The 19,052-nt window shown below is 45.2% G+C and overlaps 1 protein-coding gene and 1 long non-coding RNA gene across 6 annotated transcripts in view; one reads left to right on the top strand and one right to left on the bottom strand.

Moving 5' to 3' along the window:
* CSMD2 (CUB and Sushi multiple domains 2) overlaps positions 1–19,052 on the top strand; it is a 595,308-nt gene that overhangs the window by 527,477 nt on the left and 48,779 nt on the right. For 4 of the 5 annotated variants that reach the window (XR_008293800.1, XR_008293801.1, XM_027059738.2 and 1 more), the window contains exons 50-55: positions 5,575–5,760; positions 6,172–6,366; positions 8,040–8,213; positions 9,275–9,448; positions 15,002–15,175; positions 18,142–18,330. Coding sequence is in view for 2 of the 5 variants with exons in the window: in XM_027059738.2 (XP_026915539.2) it covers positions 5,575–5,760; positions 6,172–6,366; positions 8,040–8,213; positions 9,275–9,448; positions 15,002–15,175; positions 18,142–18,330 (1,092 nt within the window). In the remaining 3 variants the exon portion in view is untranslated. The remainder of the gene's footprint in view (positions 1–5,574; positions 5,761–6,171; positions 6,367–8,039; positions 8,214–9,274; positions 9,449–15,001; positions 15,176–18,141; positions 18,331–19,052) is intronic. The other variant, XR_008293802.1, reaches the window with a different exon arrangement.
* Positions 1,822–9,882, bottom strand: LOC128313299 (uncharacterized). The gene is made up of 3 exons (XR_008293804.1): positions 8,786–9,882; positions 5,331–5,488; positions 1,822–2,278 (listed from the first exon to the last, which is right to left on the bottom strand). It is a non-coding gene; the product is annotated as an uncharacterized LOC128313299 (long non-coding RNA).

Raw genomic sequence — 19,052 nt, 5'->3', positions numbered from 1 at the left:
GTCCCAAGACCCATCACTTCCAAATATGGGTTTCCTCATTGATAATTCATTCTTTCAGCGAACATATATTGAGGGTCCATAATATCTCGAGCCCTGGGGATATACATATGCATAAAACAGTCTCAGCGTGTTCAGAACAATAAGGGAGAAGATACGTAGCCACATAAATGCAAAATGTCAGGGGAAGGAAGTGCTGTATCAGTAGTACAAACAGCATTGTGGGAGCCCAGAGGTCAGATGGGACCTACCTCCCTCTGGACAGCTAGGGAGGACTCCGAGAAGAGAGGATGTTTGGGCTTGGGCTTATAGAGCCGGTGGGGGTTGGGGCCAGGCATTAGCAAGGAAAATATTCTAGGCAACAGCAAGAGCATTTGCAAAACCAGGAACCTGGAGAGAGATCAATCACAAGCTATGCAGAGCAACTTGGGCTGCCTGAAGCAATAGGTCGGAGGAGGTGAGGGACAGAGGGAACCAGGGTGGAACAGCGACCATCACCATGTTCATTGTCAGCAGTCAAGCCCATGATATGTATCAGGTAGTCTGGCATATATGAAAGGCCTGCATTGCCTTTCATAATTGATGGGATTTGTTTTCCCTTAAAGCAATATAATTCAGACTAGAGATCGGGGGAAAAAAAAACTATGGATAATGCAAAGCGTTGCTGAAGGGGAGGTGGGTGGGGGGACGGGTTAAATGGGTGATGGGGATGATGGAGGGCACATGTGATGAGCACTGGGTGTTGCATGTAAGCGATGAATTACTAAATCCTACACCTGTAACTAATATTATATTACATATGTGAACCCACTGGAATTTAAATAAAAACTTGGCAGCAAAAAAAAAAATGACCTATAATCCCATCAGCTGAGATCACTGTGTAACATTTCAGCACATTTCCTTTGATCTTTTATATGTTGTTTACAAAAATGGCATCCTCAGTGCACAAAGCTCTTGATATTTTCTTAGCATCTGTCACATAATTAAATACACTTCCTCATCATTATTTCCCATGGTCGTGTAGCATCACGGAAAAACCGTCATTTATTAAGTATCATCCTCTTGTTGGTCATTTGAATTCCTGTATTGTTTGCTACTGTGAACAGTGCTGCTGTTAAAATCCTTAGAATCCCATCATTGTGAGCATCCATATTTATTTCTTAAAATAAATTCCCAGAAATGAGATTGTTGAACCATAACCTGTGCAGAATCTGCAGCTTTTGACATTTACTGCTCTCCAGAACGTTTGTCTTCGCTTCCACCAGCATGGGAAAGTTGTCTTTTCTGCCATAGTCTCAATATTATGCCTTAAAAAAAAAAAAGAAAAGAAAAACTTTGCCCATCATACTGACAAAAACAGGAAATCACACTGATGTTTGATTTTTTCCCGTGCTGTGGTTCCTAGTGTGGTGGCGTACTTTTTAGGGATCTGTCATCTCTGACCCTCTTGCCTGTGCCTGAGCTTTCTCAAACAGTGTGTTCCCAGAGAATGGACTGTCCACAAATGGCAAATGTCATTTGGCTTTGGTCCCCATGTCTCCAGCCTTTCTTCTGAAGCTGCGGTTGGAACCTACCATGCCTCTCATATCTGTTTTCTTTTGCCACTTCCCCAAACTAAACCTCTCTAGGCTTCTGTGTACTCATCCCCATACTACTTTGTACCTGGCCCCATCCCCAGGCTTTCCACTCAGCCATTCCCCCTGAGCTCTCTGGAATCCTGGTTTCATGGCCAACCAGCATATACCTTTGGCCACTACCCAGAGGGCCGTCTTCGCTCTCCCCTCACAGAGACTAGCTCTCTTCTGAGAACACAGATTCTGGGGGCCTTTTAAGCACAGGTGTTAATCCCCCATTCTCCACATAACCCAGGACCAGGAAAGGCCTGGCATTCTTCCAAACCATGACTTTCCACCAACAAATATATCTCATTGGAAATCCTATGCCTTCTAATTAGCCTTCTCTCTCCTTCCCCAGGCCATTCTTTCCCTACGTAGTCTCTCCCTGAGAGATCGCATTCCACCACCAGCTTCCAATGCTTGGCAATTCTGTCCCCACCTCTCCTACCCATAGGAAGTGTTCCTCCTACCTCAGAGTTTGTGGACCGTGTTTTGGCATGGAGATCAGGTCTCAGACTAGGAAGTTATCCTCTGTCGTCTTAGTTATCCTCAAGGGAAGAGCCAGACCACAAGCCGTGAGAAGCAGCCGCCATCTACCTCCTTCACCTGCTGTCTCCAGACTGCCTGACTCCTCATGCAGAATATCAGTGGGGATCCAAGTATTTCTTCACAAAAAGTTCAAAGAAGCAGAGCAGTTGATCACAATTTGACTAACCTAGTACCACCAAAGGAGTTTAAAGTCTTGCTGTTTAGGCATTAAAAGAGCATCAGGGCACCTGGGTGGCTCAGCTGGTTAAGTGTCCGACTCTTAATTTTGGCTCAGGTCATGATGTCATGGTTTGTGAGTTCGAGCCCCACGTTGGGCTCTGTGTTGACAGTGCGGGGCCTGCTCAGCATGCTCTCTCTGCCCCTCCCCCATGCGTGCATGCACGCGCACGGTCTCTCTCTCTCTCTCTCTCTCTCTCTCTCAAAGTAAATAAACAAAAAAAGAGCTTCATATTCAAGTGCTCCTTATTTCTTCATTCCTCATGTTCTCCTCAGTTCCTCCTAATTTACTCATTCCTTCTGTTTTCCAGTCTTTGAAGCCTTCCATCTTGATATCCCAATCCCCCTCTCTCTGGACAATCCATCCTTCCCCATATCATAATGAAGCCCTGGCCCTGTACCTCTTATTGCTTCTAGTAGCACCGAGTATCACTGTTGGCCAATGTGGATGGGACCTTCCTCTACTTGACTTTTTCTGGGTCTGAATGAGGGAGGTCTGAGCTCTAGACTAGTTACAGAGGTGGGGATGGATGAGGAACAACAGTGGGTACTCTGATTAACTCCCCTCCATCTGTACTAACTCCTGAACTATCAAAGGGCAAACATAGTTTGTAAGTATTGATTTCTTTCAAAGACCACACAAGCTACTCCTACCTCAGTACTGTGTGTTCCTCCAACAAACATAGTGTTGACCCTACTCCTTATAAAACAATGACCACAGCCATGTTGCTGCACACCTTTGTCTCCTGAGCCATCTCCTTGAAATTCATTTCTTTGTCCTCTTGTGTTAGCACTATCATTTTTATATCCCATATCTTACCCCTTCTTGGTTTGCACCCTCTTTCTGATAGAGTGTAGCCTTAAGTAAATTCCTCGTAAAGGGTTCTTGAGAAGGAAATTCTCTGAGTCTTTAAATGTCTGAAAATATCTTTATTTTTGCCCTCACATATGCATGGTAGGTTGACCAGGCAAAATTCTCGGTTCCAAATCACTTCCTTCAGAAAAGCATTCCATTTGGACATACATTGCTGCTGATAGGAAGTATGATGATTCTGATTCTCATTCCTTCTCAGGGATGTCCTGTTTTTTTCTCTCTCTGGGAACTTGGAGGAACTTGTCTTTTGTCTTCTGAAATTCCATGATGATGTATCTAAGAATGGGTCTCTTTGCATCCTTTTGTCTCCCTTTCAATCTGAAGACTTGCATCTATCCAGCTGTGGGAAATTTTCATCTGTGACAGTTCCACCCCTCTACTTTCTCTGATCTCTCTTTCTGGATGTTGGATGTTGGGCCTCCTGCACATTGACCTCCTGTGTTTTCAGTCCCCTTTTCTCATTTTCAGGTTCTGTCTGTTTGGTCTATATTCTGGGAAATTTCCTTTACTTTTAATCTCCAGCCTTTCTATTTAATACTTATTTTATCATATTTTTTAATTATTTTTTATTTTTTTATTTTAGAGAGAGAGAGAGAGAAAGTGAATGGGAGAGGGGCAGAGGGAGAGAGAGAGAGAGAGAGAGAGAGAGAGAGAGAGAGAGAGAGAATCTCAAGCAGGCTCCACTCAGCGTGGGGCCCAATCCCATGATTCTGAGATCATGACTTGAGCTGAAATCAAGAGTCAGACACTCAACCATCTGAGCCACCGAGGCACCCCGACAATCACATTTTTAATTTAAGAGAGCTTTCCCTTGTTTTTTTTTTTTTTTTTGGTTGTTGTTGTTCCTTTTTCAAAGCACTCTGTTCTCATTATATGAATACAATATGCCACCTTGACTTCTCAAGACACTGCTAATCAAAAGTTTAAAGATTATGTATCGTCTATTTCCTGAACTGTGTCTGTTTCCTAAAGGAGAAGTCTATTTCCTTTTTTTTTCTATTTTTTTTAACTTGTTTTATTTTTTTTTTATTTACATCCAAATTAGTTAGCATATAGTGCAACAATGATTTCAGGAGTAGATTCCTTAGTGCCCCTTACCCATTTAGCCCATCCCCCCTCCCACAACCCCTCCAGTAACCCTCAGTTTGTTCTCCATATTTATGAGTCTCTTCTGTTTGGTCCCCCTCCCTGTTTTTATATGATTTTTGTTTCCCTTCCCTTATGTTCATCTGTTTTGTCTCTTAAAGTACTCATATGAGTGAAGTCATATGATTTTTGTCTTTCTTAGACTAATTTCACTTAGCATAATACCCTCCAGTTCTGTCCACATAGTTGCAAATGGCAAGATTTCATTCTTTTTGATTGCCAAGTAATACTCCATTGTATATAGATACCACATCTTCTTTATCCATTCATCCATCGATGGACATTTGGGTTCTTTCCATACTTTGGCTATTGTTGATAGTGCTTCTATAAACATGGGGGTGCATGTGCCCCTTCGAAACAGCACACCTGTATCCTTTGGATAAATGCCTGGTAGTGCAACTGCTAGGTTGTAGGGTAGTTCTGTTTTTAGTTTTTTGAGGAACCTCCTTACTGTTTTCCAGAGTGGCTGCACCAGCTTGCATTCCCACTTTTTTTCTATTTTTAATCTTATCTTTATGTCTTTCATACTACTGGTTTTCTTCACATATATAGTGATCCTTGATTATTCATATTTTAAAGGAAAGTCTAGATTAATTTTTCCAGGTAGCAGATGTGGGCTACCTTTGTTGCAATTATATACAGATATCGTTACCCACTAGGTCTCTCACATGAATAAGAAGTTAAATTGAGTATGTAGTAGAGATGAGCAGGCAGAGGGGCAGATTTTAGGCTAAGAGCCCTTATATCCTCGAATTAAAAGAACTTTACTCTGGGATACCAACTCACACCTTAGCAGCCCTGATTCTTTCAAGGGAGTTCCTATTTTTTTCCTCTAGGAGGAAAGACAACCCTCTCTCCTTTATGTGGGGAACAGATGCCTGAATGCCTCTTCACTGGTTTTGTGGGAAAGGATGGAGGAGAACTGGTCTCACCTGCAGCTTCTCAGCTCCACTTCATTCTCAGCACACTTCTATCTACAATCCATCTTCCGAAGTTTTTTTTTAAGTCTCCTCTGCTGCTGACCCTCCCATTTTGCTTTTTGTTATAGGCTCTTCTGCTTTACCAGTCTTTACTGTAATTTTATTAGGGCCTTGGGGGAGAGGAAAGATTAAAATATGTTCTCAGAATACCATCTTGAACCAGACATGCTCATGTTATTTTTTTTCTCTTTGCTAGCTCTTTCCTGCGGGCTTCCTGAGGCCCCTAAGAATGGAATGGTGTTTGGCAAAGAGTACACAGTGGGGACCAAGGCTGTGTACAGCTGCAGCGAAGGCTACCACCTCCAGGCAGGTGCTGAGGCCACAACAGAGTGTCTGGAGACAGGCCTTTGGAGCAACCACAATGTCCCCCCACAGTGTGTCCGTGAGTCCTTGGGCAGTGGAGGTGGGCATAAGGAGGGGCTGGGTATGCAGCTGAAGAGATTCCTGCAAGGAGTGAGCTAAAAACCCCATAATGAGAGGAGCGCCTAGGTGGCTCAGTCAGTTAAGCATCCAACTCTCAATTTCAGCTCAGGTCATGATCTCACAGTTCGTGAGTTCGAGTCCTGCAGTAGGATCTGCGCTGACAGTGCAGAGCCTGGTTGGGATTCTCTTTCTCCGTCTCTCTCTTCCCCTCTCTTGCTCACTCTCCATCTCTCTCTCTCAAAATAAATAAATAAACATTTAAAAAAAAAACATAATAAAAAAAGACTCTGGAGTCTTGCCAGTGTCGTCCATAATTAATTAATTAATTAATCAATCAATCAATCTTCCTCCCCGCCCCTTGTCTCCCCAGCTGTGACCTGTCCCGATGTCAGCAGCATCAGCGTGGAACATGGCCGATGGAGGCTCATCTTTGAGACACAGTACCAGTTCCAGGCCCAGCTGATGCTCATCTGTGACCCTGGCTACTACTACACTGGCCAAAGGGTCATCCGCTGTCAGGCCAATGGCAAATGGAGCCTTGGGAACTCTATGCCCACCTGCCAAAGTAAGCCCAGGACAGGATGGTGGGCAAGTTGGCCCAGTGCCTCCTACTTGAACTATACCATACATGGGGAAGGGGAGAAAGGAGGTATCACAAGGGATTGCAGTGTACCTCTTTTTGAACTCTCATCTAGAGTCAGGAGCTGGGGAGCTGCCTACTCCTTTAAAGAAGTACTTCTCAGCATCTTATTAAAAAGCTGCCTTTGTCCAGGAGAGCATCCACTGATTCACATATTCAACATTCACGCCAGGTATTATAGAAGTATGAAGATAAAAGGTTGTGACACCTACCGAAAAGAAGCTTAAGGTCTGCTGGAGTGGCAGACAAAGTAAGGAAGCAATGCTTATGGGGTGTGAAAGACCCGTAACAGGAATGTGTATAGGAGGAATGGGATAGCACAAGGGGCAGGCACCTAAGTGTGTCTGCCTTTCCTTCTGCATTGTTAGTTGTGTTTGTTGGTGTCTTCAAGACAGTTTCCAAGGTCAGGGTCCCTGGGGAAGCAACTCTGAGACAGAGGTTTATTATGGAGTACTCTTAGGATTACTGCCATCTTGTGTAAGGGAAGGGGAGGAAGAAGCCCTGGGAAGATGGTGAAGTTGAGCTCTGATGCACTATCAGTGAAGCCCTCAGCTGACCCCACAGGGAGCTCTGAAGCTGGGATGGTCCTTCAGAACTGCCACAAGTTGGAGCAAGAGGCCTTTATGCCTACACAGTGACCAGACTTGGGGTACAGGATGCCCCAGGAAGAGGGCATGATCTAGATGGCAGGACTCTGCAGCCAAGCTGTCTGGAGAGGGCTAGCAGCTAAGGGTCATTTACCAGCAGCTGGGGAAAGAAGTCCTTTGGTCCTAAGTGGGGGTCTAAGTGGCCCACCACAACACCCACTACAATAGGGATAGACTCATAATATTTACGTAATCAATACAGATGTGATAGAGGAGGTAGGTGTTTGTAACAGGGTAAAAGTAAATAGCTTGTCATTGAGCAGTAGAAAGTTTGCGATTGGGTGGGAGAAAGAGTGATATCCTCCGTACACTGATGATTCAAGTCACTGTTGTCTTTATGTATCCAAGTTTAGACCCCACCATGGACTATAACCATGTGTGTGACAGAGCAGAAGTCACAAGGGTCTTAACAGCTTTATCACCATGAAGGATCTCACATTCAGTGTAGTCTTGGCCATGGGGCCTCATCTCACATGCCAGCCAGTGGCCATCTCCGGTGCCCTATTGAGAAGGAATAGGAGGCTTCTGCTGCACTCAGCAGAAAGGACAAGGGATTGATTGGTAGTGTCTGCCCTGGACACCAAGGACACCACAGAATCTCTGCCTCTAGTGTAGTGGTTCCTAACCAGGGTACATATCTGAACTGCCTGAAGAGTTTTTCTTAAAAATGCACACGCCTGGACCTTATCTCTATAGATTGTGAGACGTAGGTCCAGAGTACAGCCTGGGCATTTTAAAATCTCCTCAGGTGTTTCTGGCCACACTTCCAGTTGAGAATCACTGTTCCAACTGTAACATCACGCAAGTCACTGCCATGTCTCACATTCGGCTCATGAGTCCCAATAAAGTTAAACAGGTCTCATCGTTGTCATTATTCTTACTACTCAGAAGCAGCCCGTGTCCCTCCCGTTCATGCTGGCTTTTCAGAGTACTTTGTGATTTCTTTTTTAGTCATCTCCTGTGGAGAGCTTCCCATCCCGCCCAGTGGGCACCGCATTGGAACACTGTCTGTCTATGGGGCGACGGCCATCTTCTCCTGCAATTCTGGATACACGCTGGTGGGCTCCAGGGTGCGGGAGTGCATGGCAAATGGGCTCTGGAGTGGCTCTGAAGTTCGCTGCCTTGGTGAGTGACCTCCCCAGATCTATCCACCTCATTTTTCTCTCCTCAAGGCAGGTTAGAGCTTTCTAAAGCTGATTGTAGTCTTTGAACAGCATCATTCTACCTATGGAATAAAATGTGTAATCCAAACACCAGCTGTTGGGCATGCACCATGACTAAAACCCTGAACTTACTTCTCTTGGGGCACCCAAAAGAATGGGAAGAATTTCAAGTCTGATTAGACAAAGTTATATAGTAAGCAAATGACAAAACCACAAAAACAACCTGGTTTACAAAGGACAAAGTTATGGTTTCCCCCACGGCTAATGCTTTCTCTACCAAACCTTAGATTCTAAGGTTTTCTCTCCTCTCAATTCTTTCTTGGAAACCTCAAGTCCAAAGGAGAGTCTCAGCTACACAGACCTGACAGCGTAGATTTGAATGTCTGTTCCAGACTGAACAGTGCTGCCCTCCCACTGTCTCAGGCTTCTTGTTAGGGATACAGTCATGAATTATTTCCATACAGATTCAAAGAATACCAGTGGAAATTCTAGGAATATACTCTACCCAAACCCCACTCAATAAAAGTAACCCACCTAGGTTAAGTTGTCTGTGTCTCTTGCCACTCAAGGAGAAGGAAAGGTGGGTTTAGCCAAATCACCTGTTTGTGCATAGTCATTTCCAACTCAACTCAGCTGGGCTTTGACCGCCTTAATGTAGACCAGGTGCCCTCCATTCAGTAGATGTTCAGTCAATGCTACCTGATGAAAAAAAGAGGGAGACGACCCCAAAGGCAGGGAACAGTGATCATTTCTAACCCACAGACAGATACAGAAACTACAGGTCAGAGATGGATGGCCTTCTGGGATTCAACCTTGGGATCTGGGGATGCCATTTCTGTCATGCTAGGATTCCTAAAGCTATTCCTGGATAGCTACTCTCAGAAGGAGGTGGAGAAAATAATGGGTGGCTGGGTCCTTGGTCCTCTTCCTCACCATCCATGTCTCCCCAACCCTGACCAAATCCCTACTCATCTTATATAAGCTCCTCTTCAATTTACACTCTTTCCTCATCTCCCACCAAAGCCGGACACTGTGGGACCCCTGAGCCCATCGTCAATGGACATATCAACGGGGAGAACTACAGCTACCGGGGCAGCGTGGTGTACCAGTGCAATGCCGGCTTCCGCCTGATCGGCATGTCTGTGCGCATCTGCCAGCAGGATCATCACTGGTCGGGCAAGACCCCTTTCTGTGTGCGTAAGTATGTTATCCACTCTCCCTAGTCACGGGCTCAGACTCAACGTGGACTTTCTCCCTTGTCCTCTTGATTAGGTTAGCTGGAGGTTTTGCACACTTGGTTACTTTTTTTCAAAGACCCAATCATTACATCTCTTGTTTTCAGTTTTCTGTATCATTAATTATTGCTTTTGTCTTCACCATTACCCTCCTTGTGGTTTCCTTTGGTTAACTTGTTTGTTCATTTTCTAGCTTTTGAGTAGCAAATCCAATTCATTTATTGTCATTCTTTCCGTTTTTTACTGTTATTGATGTAAGTGCTTAAGGTTATAAAATTTCTTCCAATAACTGCTCTAATCACATCCCATAAGTTATAATAATTAATGTTTGATTGCTGTTTAGAAATTCTATAATTTGGGTTATAAATTAATTTCTTCTTTCACTGAAAAAAATTTTAATAGTTGTTTTCTTTTAATTTCCAGGCAGAAGGGACTTTTTATTTTTATTTTGTTATTCATTTCTAATATTACTGCACTGTGTGTAGTATTTCTACTTCATTGAATTTATCGATGCTCTCTTTATGGCCTAATATTTGATCAACTGTTATGAATGTTTCATGTGCATTTAAGAAGAAAGGGAATTAGGATACAAAGCTCTGTATATAGTCATAAGGTGTGCCTTGATTATGTTGTCTGTACCTTACTGACTTTTGTCCACTTGACCTGTTTTGTTCCAAGAGGTGTGTCTCAAAGTTTTCTATTTTTAGTGGTCTTCCATCTTTTCTTGCATTTCCTGTAGTTTCTGCTACATAAAGGTAGTTGCTATGTTATTTGGTACATGCTCATTCAGAACTATTATATCTATTGCAAACTGTGATTTTAGCCTTTAAAATGTCTTCTGTCACTTTTAATAATTTGTAGTTTGACTGGCACTGGGCCTGATATAGGGCTTACAAGCCCTTCTTTCATCCTTTTTCCATTTGCCTGGTACACTTTGAGCCATCCCTGTATTTTAGCCTTTCGGAATCTTGTACACAGCAGAGAGTTGGGCCTTACCTTGTGAGCCCATTTGAAAACCATTTCCTTTAATAAGTTAGTTATACTCATTCACATATATTGCTGTGACTTACATGCTTGGTCTTATATCTGTCGGGTTTTATGTAACTATTGAGGGTAAGATATACTCAGGAATTTCTTTCTCTATATGATGTTTTCCTTACTCACCACCCCCCCCCCATTTCTTTTGGTATTTAGGGAAGTTTGTAGGCTTTTATGCCCATTTCCTGTAGTCAGTGCACTGACATACCAGGATCCTTTTTCAGTTTGTTCACATTTACAATAGACTTTCTCTAGATCAATATCAGGCCATTCCCTGCTCCTCTCTTCTCTTTTCCGAACAGTCTTGCTTTCCACAAAGGCTTGCAACAGAAGCATGAGACACATTTTGCCTGGGTGGCATGTTTGTTTTTCCACTTACACATACTTTAAAGTTTATAGCATTCTCTGTCTTTTGGTTATGCTGCAGGCCTGGGCTTTCTACAGTTTTATTCGTTCTTCTTGTTAATCTGCATTTTCCTCGTTTTTTGGATGTAGATGACCACCATTCTTCTCAGCTGCCTAGAAGTAATTTGGAAAATTCTTCACTTTTTAAAGTTCCCTGAAGTGAGCCTTTATGTAAAGTGCAGGTTGTGTTGTTTAATTTTGTAATTCTTCTTCATTTGGCTCTTCCTATATGAGATGGAGCAATACAATAATGAGACTTATTGAATGAGCAATGCATGAAAAATTAGTCTTAATAGCTGCTTAAGTGTTAGGATTACACAAAGCAAGACTCATCTCTATTCAGTCACTCTTCCAGAGGGGTCTAAACTAAACATTTGGTTTCATCCAGAAGATGCAAATTCCAGTGCCTTCAAGGAATTGGCACAGAATGTACATGCAGAGATGTAGGTTATAAATAATAGGGAATGTTGGAGTCAGAAAATAAATGGAGAATGTCTGCCCAAAGATGTTTAATTTTAGAGCTGGTATGCACTGAAAAGCAGTGTAGTAAGGTATTTAGACACTTGGACCCAGGACCTAGATTGCCCGGATCCTACCCAGAATCCAGTACCTCTGGGACCAACCCCCATTTTATTCTGGAGTACAGAGATGTGGGGAGTACCTGGAGGAGGAAGAAAAGAGAAAAAGAACAAGCATTTATAAGTGATTACCCTGAGGTCGGCACTGTGTTAGCTGTCACCATGTGTAAATCCAAGGTTTCCATATTACTCTCCAAACCTTCTGGCAATCCCCTATCTCCTCGGTTAGCTCTCTCATCCATCCCCAAACAGCTACTGCACGATTTACCTCTTCCCTGAACACCCACCCTCCACCTCCTCCGCCTACATTCGCAGCAGATAGCGAAGGCAGATAATGAACCTGGCCTGAAATCAGAGGAGCTGGTTTCAGAGCTCAGAAGAGCCACCTGGAAACAGTGCCCCCAAACAAGTCTCCCGACTGCTCTGAGGATGACAATGGTGCCTACCTCACAGGGTTGTGGGGACTAAATGAAATAATGCAGATAGACCCCAATAATTATTAGCTGATTAGATAACCTCACTTTCTATTTTGCAGAGATGATAGAAGCCATCAAACAATAACTCCTTCTGCTTCCTGCTTCCCACCCACACATCTATTCTTCTCCCTTCCCTCCTACCTCTGTAGAAGAGTCTCTCTCTCTCCAGGCCCAAGGCTGTGCCCTCCATTGATTCTCAGATCCCCTCCCTCCTGCCTCCTTAGCGAACTTAATCTATTTTTAACTGTCTCCTCTGTACTGCTTACCTTTCCTTTCTATTAATTTCCCTCAAGCCCCAGTTAAGTGTTCAAGCTTCACAGAGACCTCTATTTTCCTTCCTAGTGGGGTGTTCTCCACCTCTTCTTTGCAGCCTCTACCAATCAGGGTCCCCAGAGAAACAGAGCTATCTGGGGTATCTGACACCTCTTGAGGCTCTCCCTGTGGCTTCTGGGACACTCCCACCCCCTGCTGGGCTTTATTTTTTCTACTTTGCTGACCACCCCTCAGTTCCTTTGCAGGTGCTTTCATGACCTGTCCTTCAAGAGGTGGTACCCCCAAAGGTTTCCTACTCAACACTCTTCTCTTACTTTTATGAGTGGTCCTTAGCCTTTGAGAAGAGGCCTCATGACCTTTTGTGAATCTGGAAGAGGGGTGAATCCTCTCCCAAGCACACTGCACCCACCCAATATTTTGCATATCATTTCCGTGAGTTCAAAGACCCTGTGAAGATTGTCTCCCCTCTCCCCCCACCTTGCTGATCTGGCAGGGTCCTGTTCATCCATGAGATCCAGTGTAGATGGCATGCTGTTTCCTCTGGGAACCCTCCTTAACCCACTCTCTCCCCTGTGGAGGGTAGATGCCCCTCTTCTTTGTGGGCCTCTATCCCAGCACCAGCACACTGTGTTCTAACAGTCTGCTTCCCTGGACTGGGAAGTGGCTCCCTGAGGTTGGAGACCATATCATATTCCTCCTTGTATATCATCAGAGCAGAGCAAGGTACCTAGCACATAGAAGGAACTCAGTAATGTTGAATGAAAAGTAAATGTCTGAATCTATTTTCAAAGCAAACCTATTAATGCAATTCAAAATCCTTACTTTAGAGATACAGAAAGTGAGCTTGGAGTGAATTGTCCAAAGTAAGGAAAGGGCAGAGCTGAGTAGTAAATCCTGGTCTGCTGGCCTCCACAGCCCACCCTCATCCTAGCACACCAGGCAGTCTCAAACCCCTGCAATCCACTAACACATGTGTCCTGCTCTGCTCGGCCCTCTCTGCTAGAGTCAGGGATACTACTGTTGAGATTTACATAAGAGAACTGACCCAGAATAATGCCAGAGTTGGCCACGGCAAAAACTGGGCCCCGCCTCCTGCCTGCTCTTGCTCCCCCATCTCCATTCACACCATCATGGTTTGGGGTGGGCTCTTCGTGGATCCAGTTGTTGGGGTAAGAAAACATTCCTCATGGTTTCTCAGCCTCAAAATCCAGAACCAAGAGAAAGAGCTGGCAAAAGCATCAACTGAGACTTCAGTCTGAAGAGACTAGGTGGGGTATCAGGCAGGTGCTACAGAGAACTAAGGGCTAAGGAGCAAAGCAGAAACCCTGGTACCCATGCATCCATGTGCTCACCGGTCTTCCAGTCAGCAAGTATTTATCAAGCTCCTCCTGTATGTCAGGCACTGGTCCCGACCCCAAGGATGTCGCAAGAAACAAATCAAAGAACCTGCCCCCATGGAGCTGACCTTGAGGTGGAGGGAGATAACAATGAACAAACAAAGAGCTGCATGTAGAGCATGTCCGTTACTGTGGAGAAAAGTGGAGAAGGCAAGGGGCCCGGGCAGTGCTGGGGAGGTTGTTTATTGGGTCATAAGGGATGGCCTCGCTGAAACGGTGACATTTGAGGGGAGACCTGAAGGTGTGAGGGCAGGAGCCAACGGATGTTCTGGCAGAGGGGAAAGCAAGTGCCAAGGCTCTGAGGCAGGCACTTATTTTCAGGAGACCTCAGAGAGACCAGTGCCACTGCATGGAGGGATCAACTCCAGCTCCAGGAGGAAGGACGAAGCTGGGACAAAGTGGTGACCCTCGCACTCTGGGGCCAGGCCTTTGAGCACTGGGTTCTCCCCCACTGCCCTGCCTATAATTGAACAAATCACAAAATAAAATGGCCTGCAAGGATTCCAGAATATCACCTTTATTACTAATAAAGCCTATGTTGGAAGCCATAGTTTAAAGTAAAAGCCATATGGGGTCTGCTAAAAAAAAAAAAAAAAAAAAAAGCAAACCCAGAATGGGGTGGATTCACACCATCAGAGGCAAGGCTGCAAGGACAACACCTCCCCCGCCCTATTGTTGGGGAGAGCCTGTCTCCAGGGGAGCAGCAGAGAGCACTGCCACTCACAGGCGCCGGGTCCCAAGAGGAAGAGGGCAGAACTGGGCCAAGCATGACTGCTCATTCTTCCCAAATTGCACAGAGAAGGGCCAGAAATTACACGGATTGAACTCCCTTCATCTGGAAGGAGTAGAGGGAAAGGACTGTGCTCTCAACAACAGCTTTGGCTGAGCCACTGGTCTGGCATGGGGAGCAATCCCTCCATTCGGGTGTAGTTAGCATTGACTCTGGCTCTGTCAAGCTCAGCCAGGAAGTAGGTTGGGCCTGAATCCGCTGAGGGGTAGTCATCGCATCCAGTGATGGAGAGTGGGCATGGGGTACGACAGGGATAGAGGCAGAGAAAATGAGCAGGACTGACAACCCGGACAACAGAACTACAGTCCAGGCCTAATGCCTCATGGGGAGTCACAGAGTGATTTCTCTCAAGTTGTCCAAGCTACAGATGTGCCTTCAAGGAAGAAGGTATGTCCCCATGCTGATTTCAGGAAATAGAGGTTTTACAGCTAAGAGACTATAGTTAGACTTAGGCCTGAACTTCACTCATGGGCATGAGAAACACCAGGTGAGAAAAAGGATGCACTTTAGGGGTATGGAATAATAGGAGGGCTTACCTATTTTCTGTTTTGGTTGCAGCAATTACCTGTGGACACCCAGGCAACCCAATCAACGGCCTCACTCAGGGCAACCAGTTTAACCTCAACGACGTGGTTAAGTTTGTTTGCAACCCTGGGTATATGGCTGAGGGGGCTGCTAGGTCCCAGTGCCTGGCCAGCGGGCAGTGGAGCGACACACTGCCCACCTGCAGAAGTGAGTCACCATTCTTCTCCCACCTCACCCCCCGTACCGCTACCATCTGTGGGGGTGACCCCGCAGCACAGGCCAGTGGATTCAGTCCTGGTGTTATTTAGATTCGGATAGGGAAAACTGAGGGCAATGAAGGGTCATAAATGAGGACTTTCTCATCCCCCAGATACAGCCATGTAAGATTTCACCATTGGTTATATAAGCAAAACAAACAAGTTGCACCTTCCAAAACAGAAATGGAAAGCAGTCTTCTTGCTTACATTTCATAGAACAAATAACTCATCCTTATCATATAAAGCCCCATTCTTGACAAAAGAAAAAATCAGAAAACTTAGAATGAAAAATAAAAAGCAAAGAGCATAGGGGTTGGAATGAAGCAGGGAGGAAGAAAAGAACCCAAGAAACAGAGACTGAGCAGAGGATGTTCTGGCCTCAACTGGGCTACTTAAGAAATAGTTTCTAAAGCATTTCATGGCTGGTCACAATAGTAGGGGCAAATGGAGCTGCCTCATACCAGGAATAGCCTGGCAGACTCAGTGACATCTGAGTGGAGTGTCAAAGCAGACAGAACGTGAACGACCCCAGCCCTGACATGGAGCTTGATCGAATTGCTATAGTCATGAGGACACAGTCTCTAGGAGGATGGCTCCTCATTGCAGTATGTGGGGGTGCACGGTGATTGGCTGTGCAGTGTGTCACAAGTCATTTGTAACATGTAATATCATTTGATATTAAAGGACCAACATTTTCAAATAAATGAAGATGCATCACAACTACCTCTAAAAATAACATCCCTCTCATAACATTTTAAGATTCCATTTTGAGTGAGAGAAGGTCTCAGAAAACACAGGGAAAACTTCCATAAGCTGGTGTTGGGCCTTCCTTCGATCATCTGTTCAGGCAGGAAAGAGTTTAGAACTTGGTTGCTTTGGGGTATTGTTATCCCACATCCCCTATCAAGAGCTGTGCTCCATCTCCCCAACATGAGATACAAATTCTCCTGTAACTGCAGCTCCTGCCCCCACAGGCCCCTGCCCAGAGTAACAAACTCAGGACCGGTCTCGGAATCAGAGGGCTAAGGTAAAATCTTAGAAGTCATGGCCTCCAGTCCTGCTCCCACCAGCCCATTGTCTACCCTGACAGAGTGGCCAGTCTAAAATGCAAATCTGATCAAGCCATTCCCTGTTTGAAATGCCTTCCCAGACTTCCCAATGCCCTTACAATGGCACTGTCCTCTGCCTCAGCCTCACCTCTGCACTGGGCCCTGGCCACAGTGAACTTCTTCCTTACACGTGCCCTGTGCTCACTTGTCCCCAGGGCACTCCCACACAGTCTCCTCAAATGCGTTCTTCTCTGTCCCGCTTTGTGTGGATGACTTTTACCCAACCATCAAGAACCAGCTTAGGGGTGCCTAGGTGGTTCAGTCGGTTAAGCGTCCGACTTCAGCTCAGGTCATGATCTCACGGTACGTGAGTTCAAGCCCTGCATCGGGCTCTGTGCCGTCAGTTCAGAGCCTGGAGCTTGCTTCAGATTCTGTGTCTTCCTCTGTCTATGCCCCTTCCCCACTCACACTCTCTCTCTATCAAAAAATGAATAAATGTTTTAAAAAATTTAAAAAAAAAGAACCAGCTTAAATGTCACCTTTTCTTGGAAGCCTTTCCTGCTCCACCTCCTACACTGGGCTAGATGCACTGCTTTGTGCTTCTAGAACATTCTCTGCTACCCCTATCAGAGCACTTATCAAACAAAATAATTGCTTGTTTGTCCTTTTCTCTCTAGACCAACAGTTCCCAACCTGGGGATGATTTTATCCATCCTCTGCCCCAACAGGGGACAGATATCTAGAGATATTTTTCATTGTCACACCTGGAGGGTTTCTATTCGCATCGAGTGGGTAGAGGCCAAGGATGCTATTGAACATCCTACAATACATAGTTCTGCCCCCACAACAAAGAATTAGCAGCCAAAATGTCCACAGTGCCAAGGTGGAGAAATTCTACTCTCAATTGAAAATTCTGTGGTATCTTTACTGCCCAGCACACTGCTTGGCATTCGATATATGGCAATAAATAGTGAGAATCAATGCATGTTATGTATTTATTTTGTGACGCCAGCCTCTCTGAGCCTCAGAGAAGTTCGTCAAAGGTAGAAATATCTTACATTTTAAAAACTTATCAAAGATTTTTTAAAAATACCTATCCTGGGATGCCTGGGTGGCTCAGTGGGTTAAGTGTCCAACTCTTGATTTCAGTTCAGGTCATGATCTTACAGTTCTTGAGATCAAGCCCCATGTAGGGCTCTGCACTGACAGCACGGAGCCTGTTTGGGATCCTCTCTCTCTCTCTCTCATTCTGTCCCTGCCCTTCCCCGGCTCCTGCGTGGTCTCTCTCTCTCTCAAAATAAATAAACTTTAAATAAATAAATAAATAAATAAATAAATAAATAAATAAATAAATATTTAAAAAGTGGTTAAAACACTTTCCAAAAAAGACCAACCCCTGTTGGAGTCAGCTCAGCTGTATCTGTTCTACAACGATCAGCAGCCTTGCTACACCAGGGTTAGGGCACCCAGAGACAAGGGAGTCATGCCTTCAGGGGACTCGTGTATTCAAACAACTCACCATCTAGGCTGATAAGGTCAGCAGTAGAGGTTCATGCAAGGGAACACTGCCAGGGCAGAAGTTAACCAGTCTGGGAGGAGGTGGGAAGGCTTCTCCAGAGAGGTGAGTTTAGCAAGACGTGGAAGAATGAATCCCTTAACCAGGCTATCAAAGTCAGTGATCAGGAAGTACAGCAGCCTGAGGACGAGCTCACCCTCCCAGGCAGGATCGGCTTCGTGCTACCAATTTGTCTGGACATTTTGCCATACTGGGAATGCATGCCTGTTTGGACATGTGAATTCCCGTTTAGAAGCATAAGACAATCTTTGCATCCTGGTTTCTGTGTCTAATTGTCCCCTTTCATTACAGTCATCAACTGCACCGATCCTGGGCACCAAGAAAACAGCCTGCGTCAAGTCCATGCCAGCGGCCCACACAGGTTCAGCTATGGCACCACTGTGTCTTACCAATGCAACCACGGCTTCTACCTCCTGGGCACCCCGGTGCTCAGCTGCCAGGGAGATGGCACATGGGACCGTCCCCGCCCCCAGTGTCTCTGTAAGTAGATGTCATCAACTCAGAGTGATCACCCGTGCAGACTGACGGGATGGCCCATGTCCAAGTACATGTCCTCCTCGTGCGTGTGTGTGTGTGTGTTACATCATAATGACAGTCACTCTGTCTGCATCTTAGGCCCTGTTGGGTTAGTTTCACACCAACTTATGCACTCTCTCTCTTCCTAGCTAGAGGACTTTCCTCTTTCTCTTTCCTCTTTGCTGCACTGCTATCCTCTTTAGCCCTCAGGGCGCTCTGCCTCCACAACAGACTGTCTGGCATGACACTGTCTCAAACCTTACCCCTTCCTTGCTTTTCCAGAAAAATAACACATGAACCCCTTTCTTTTGAAGGACTGAAGCAGAAATGCTACAGACTCTGGAGGCAGATTGACTGAGATGTGAATTCTGGCTTTGCCCCTAAACAAGCTGTTTGGTTTGACAAAAGTCTATTAAGCTTTCAAGCCTCCATTTCTTCATCTATAAAAATGACCCTAATACTTATTCCATAGAGTTATTAAAGGGTTAAATTAGAAAAGCACGGGGCACCTGGGTGGCCCAGTCAGTTGAGCATCAGACTCTTGATTTCAGCCTAGATCATGATCTCATGGTTGTGGGATTGAGCTCAACATCAGGCTCCACACTGGGCATGGAGCCTGCTTAGGATTCTGTCTCTCTCTCTCTCTCTCTCTCTCTCTCTCTCTGTCTCTGCCCCTCCCCCCACTC

Source organism: Acinonyx jubatus, chromosome C1 (assembly GCF_027475565.1).
Source record: "Acinonyx jubatus isolate Ajub_Pintada_27869175 chromosome C1, VMU_Ajub_asm_v1.0, whole genome shotgun sequence".
Classification (NCBI taxonomy): Eukaryota; Metazoa; Chordata; class Mammalia; order Carnivora; family Felidae; genus Acinonyx; species Acinonyx jubatus.
The sequence above is the reverse complement of the archived record's forward strand: the minus strand, read 5'-3'. Positions and strand labels throughout refer to the sequence as shown.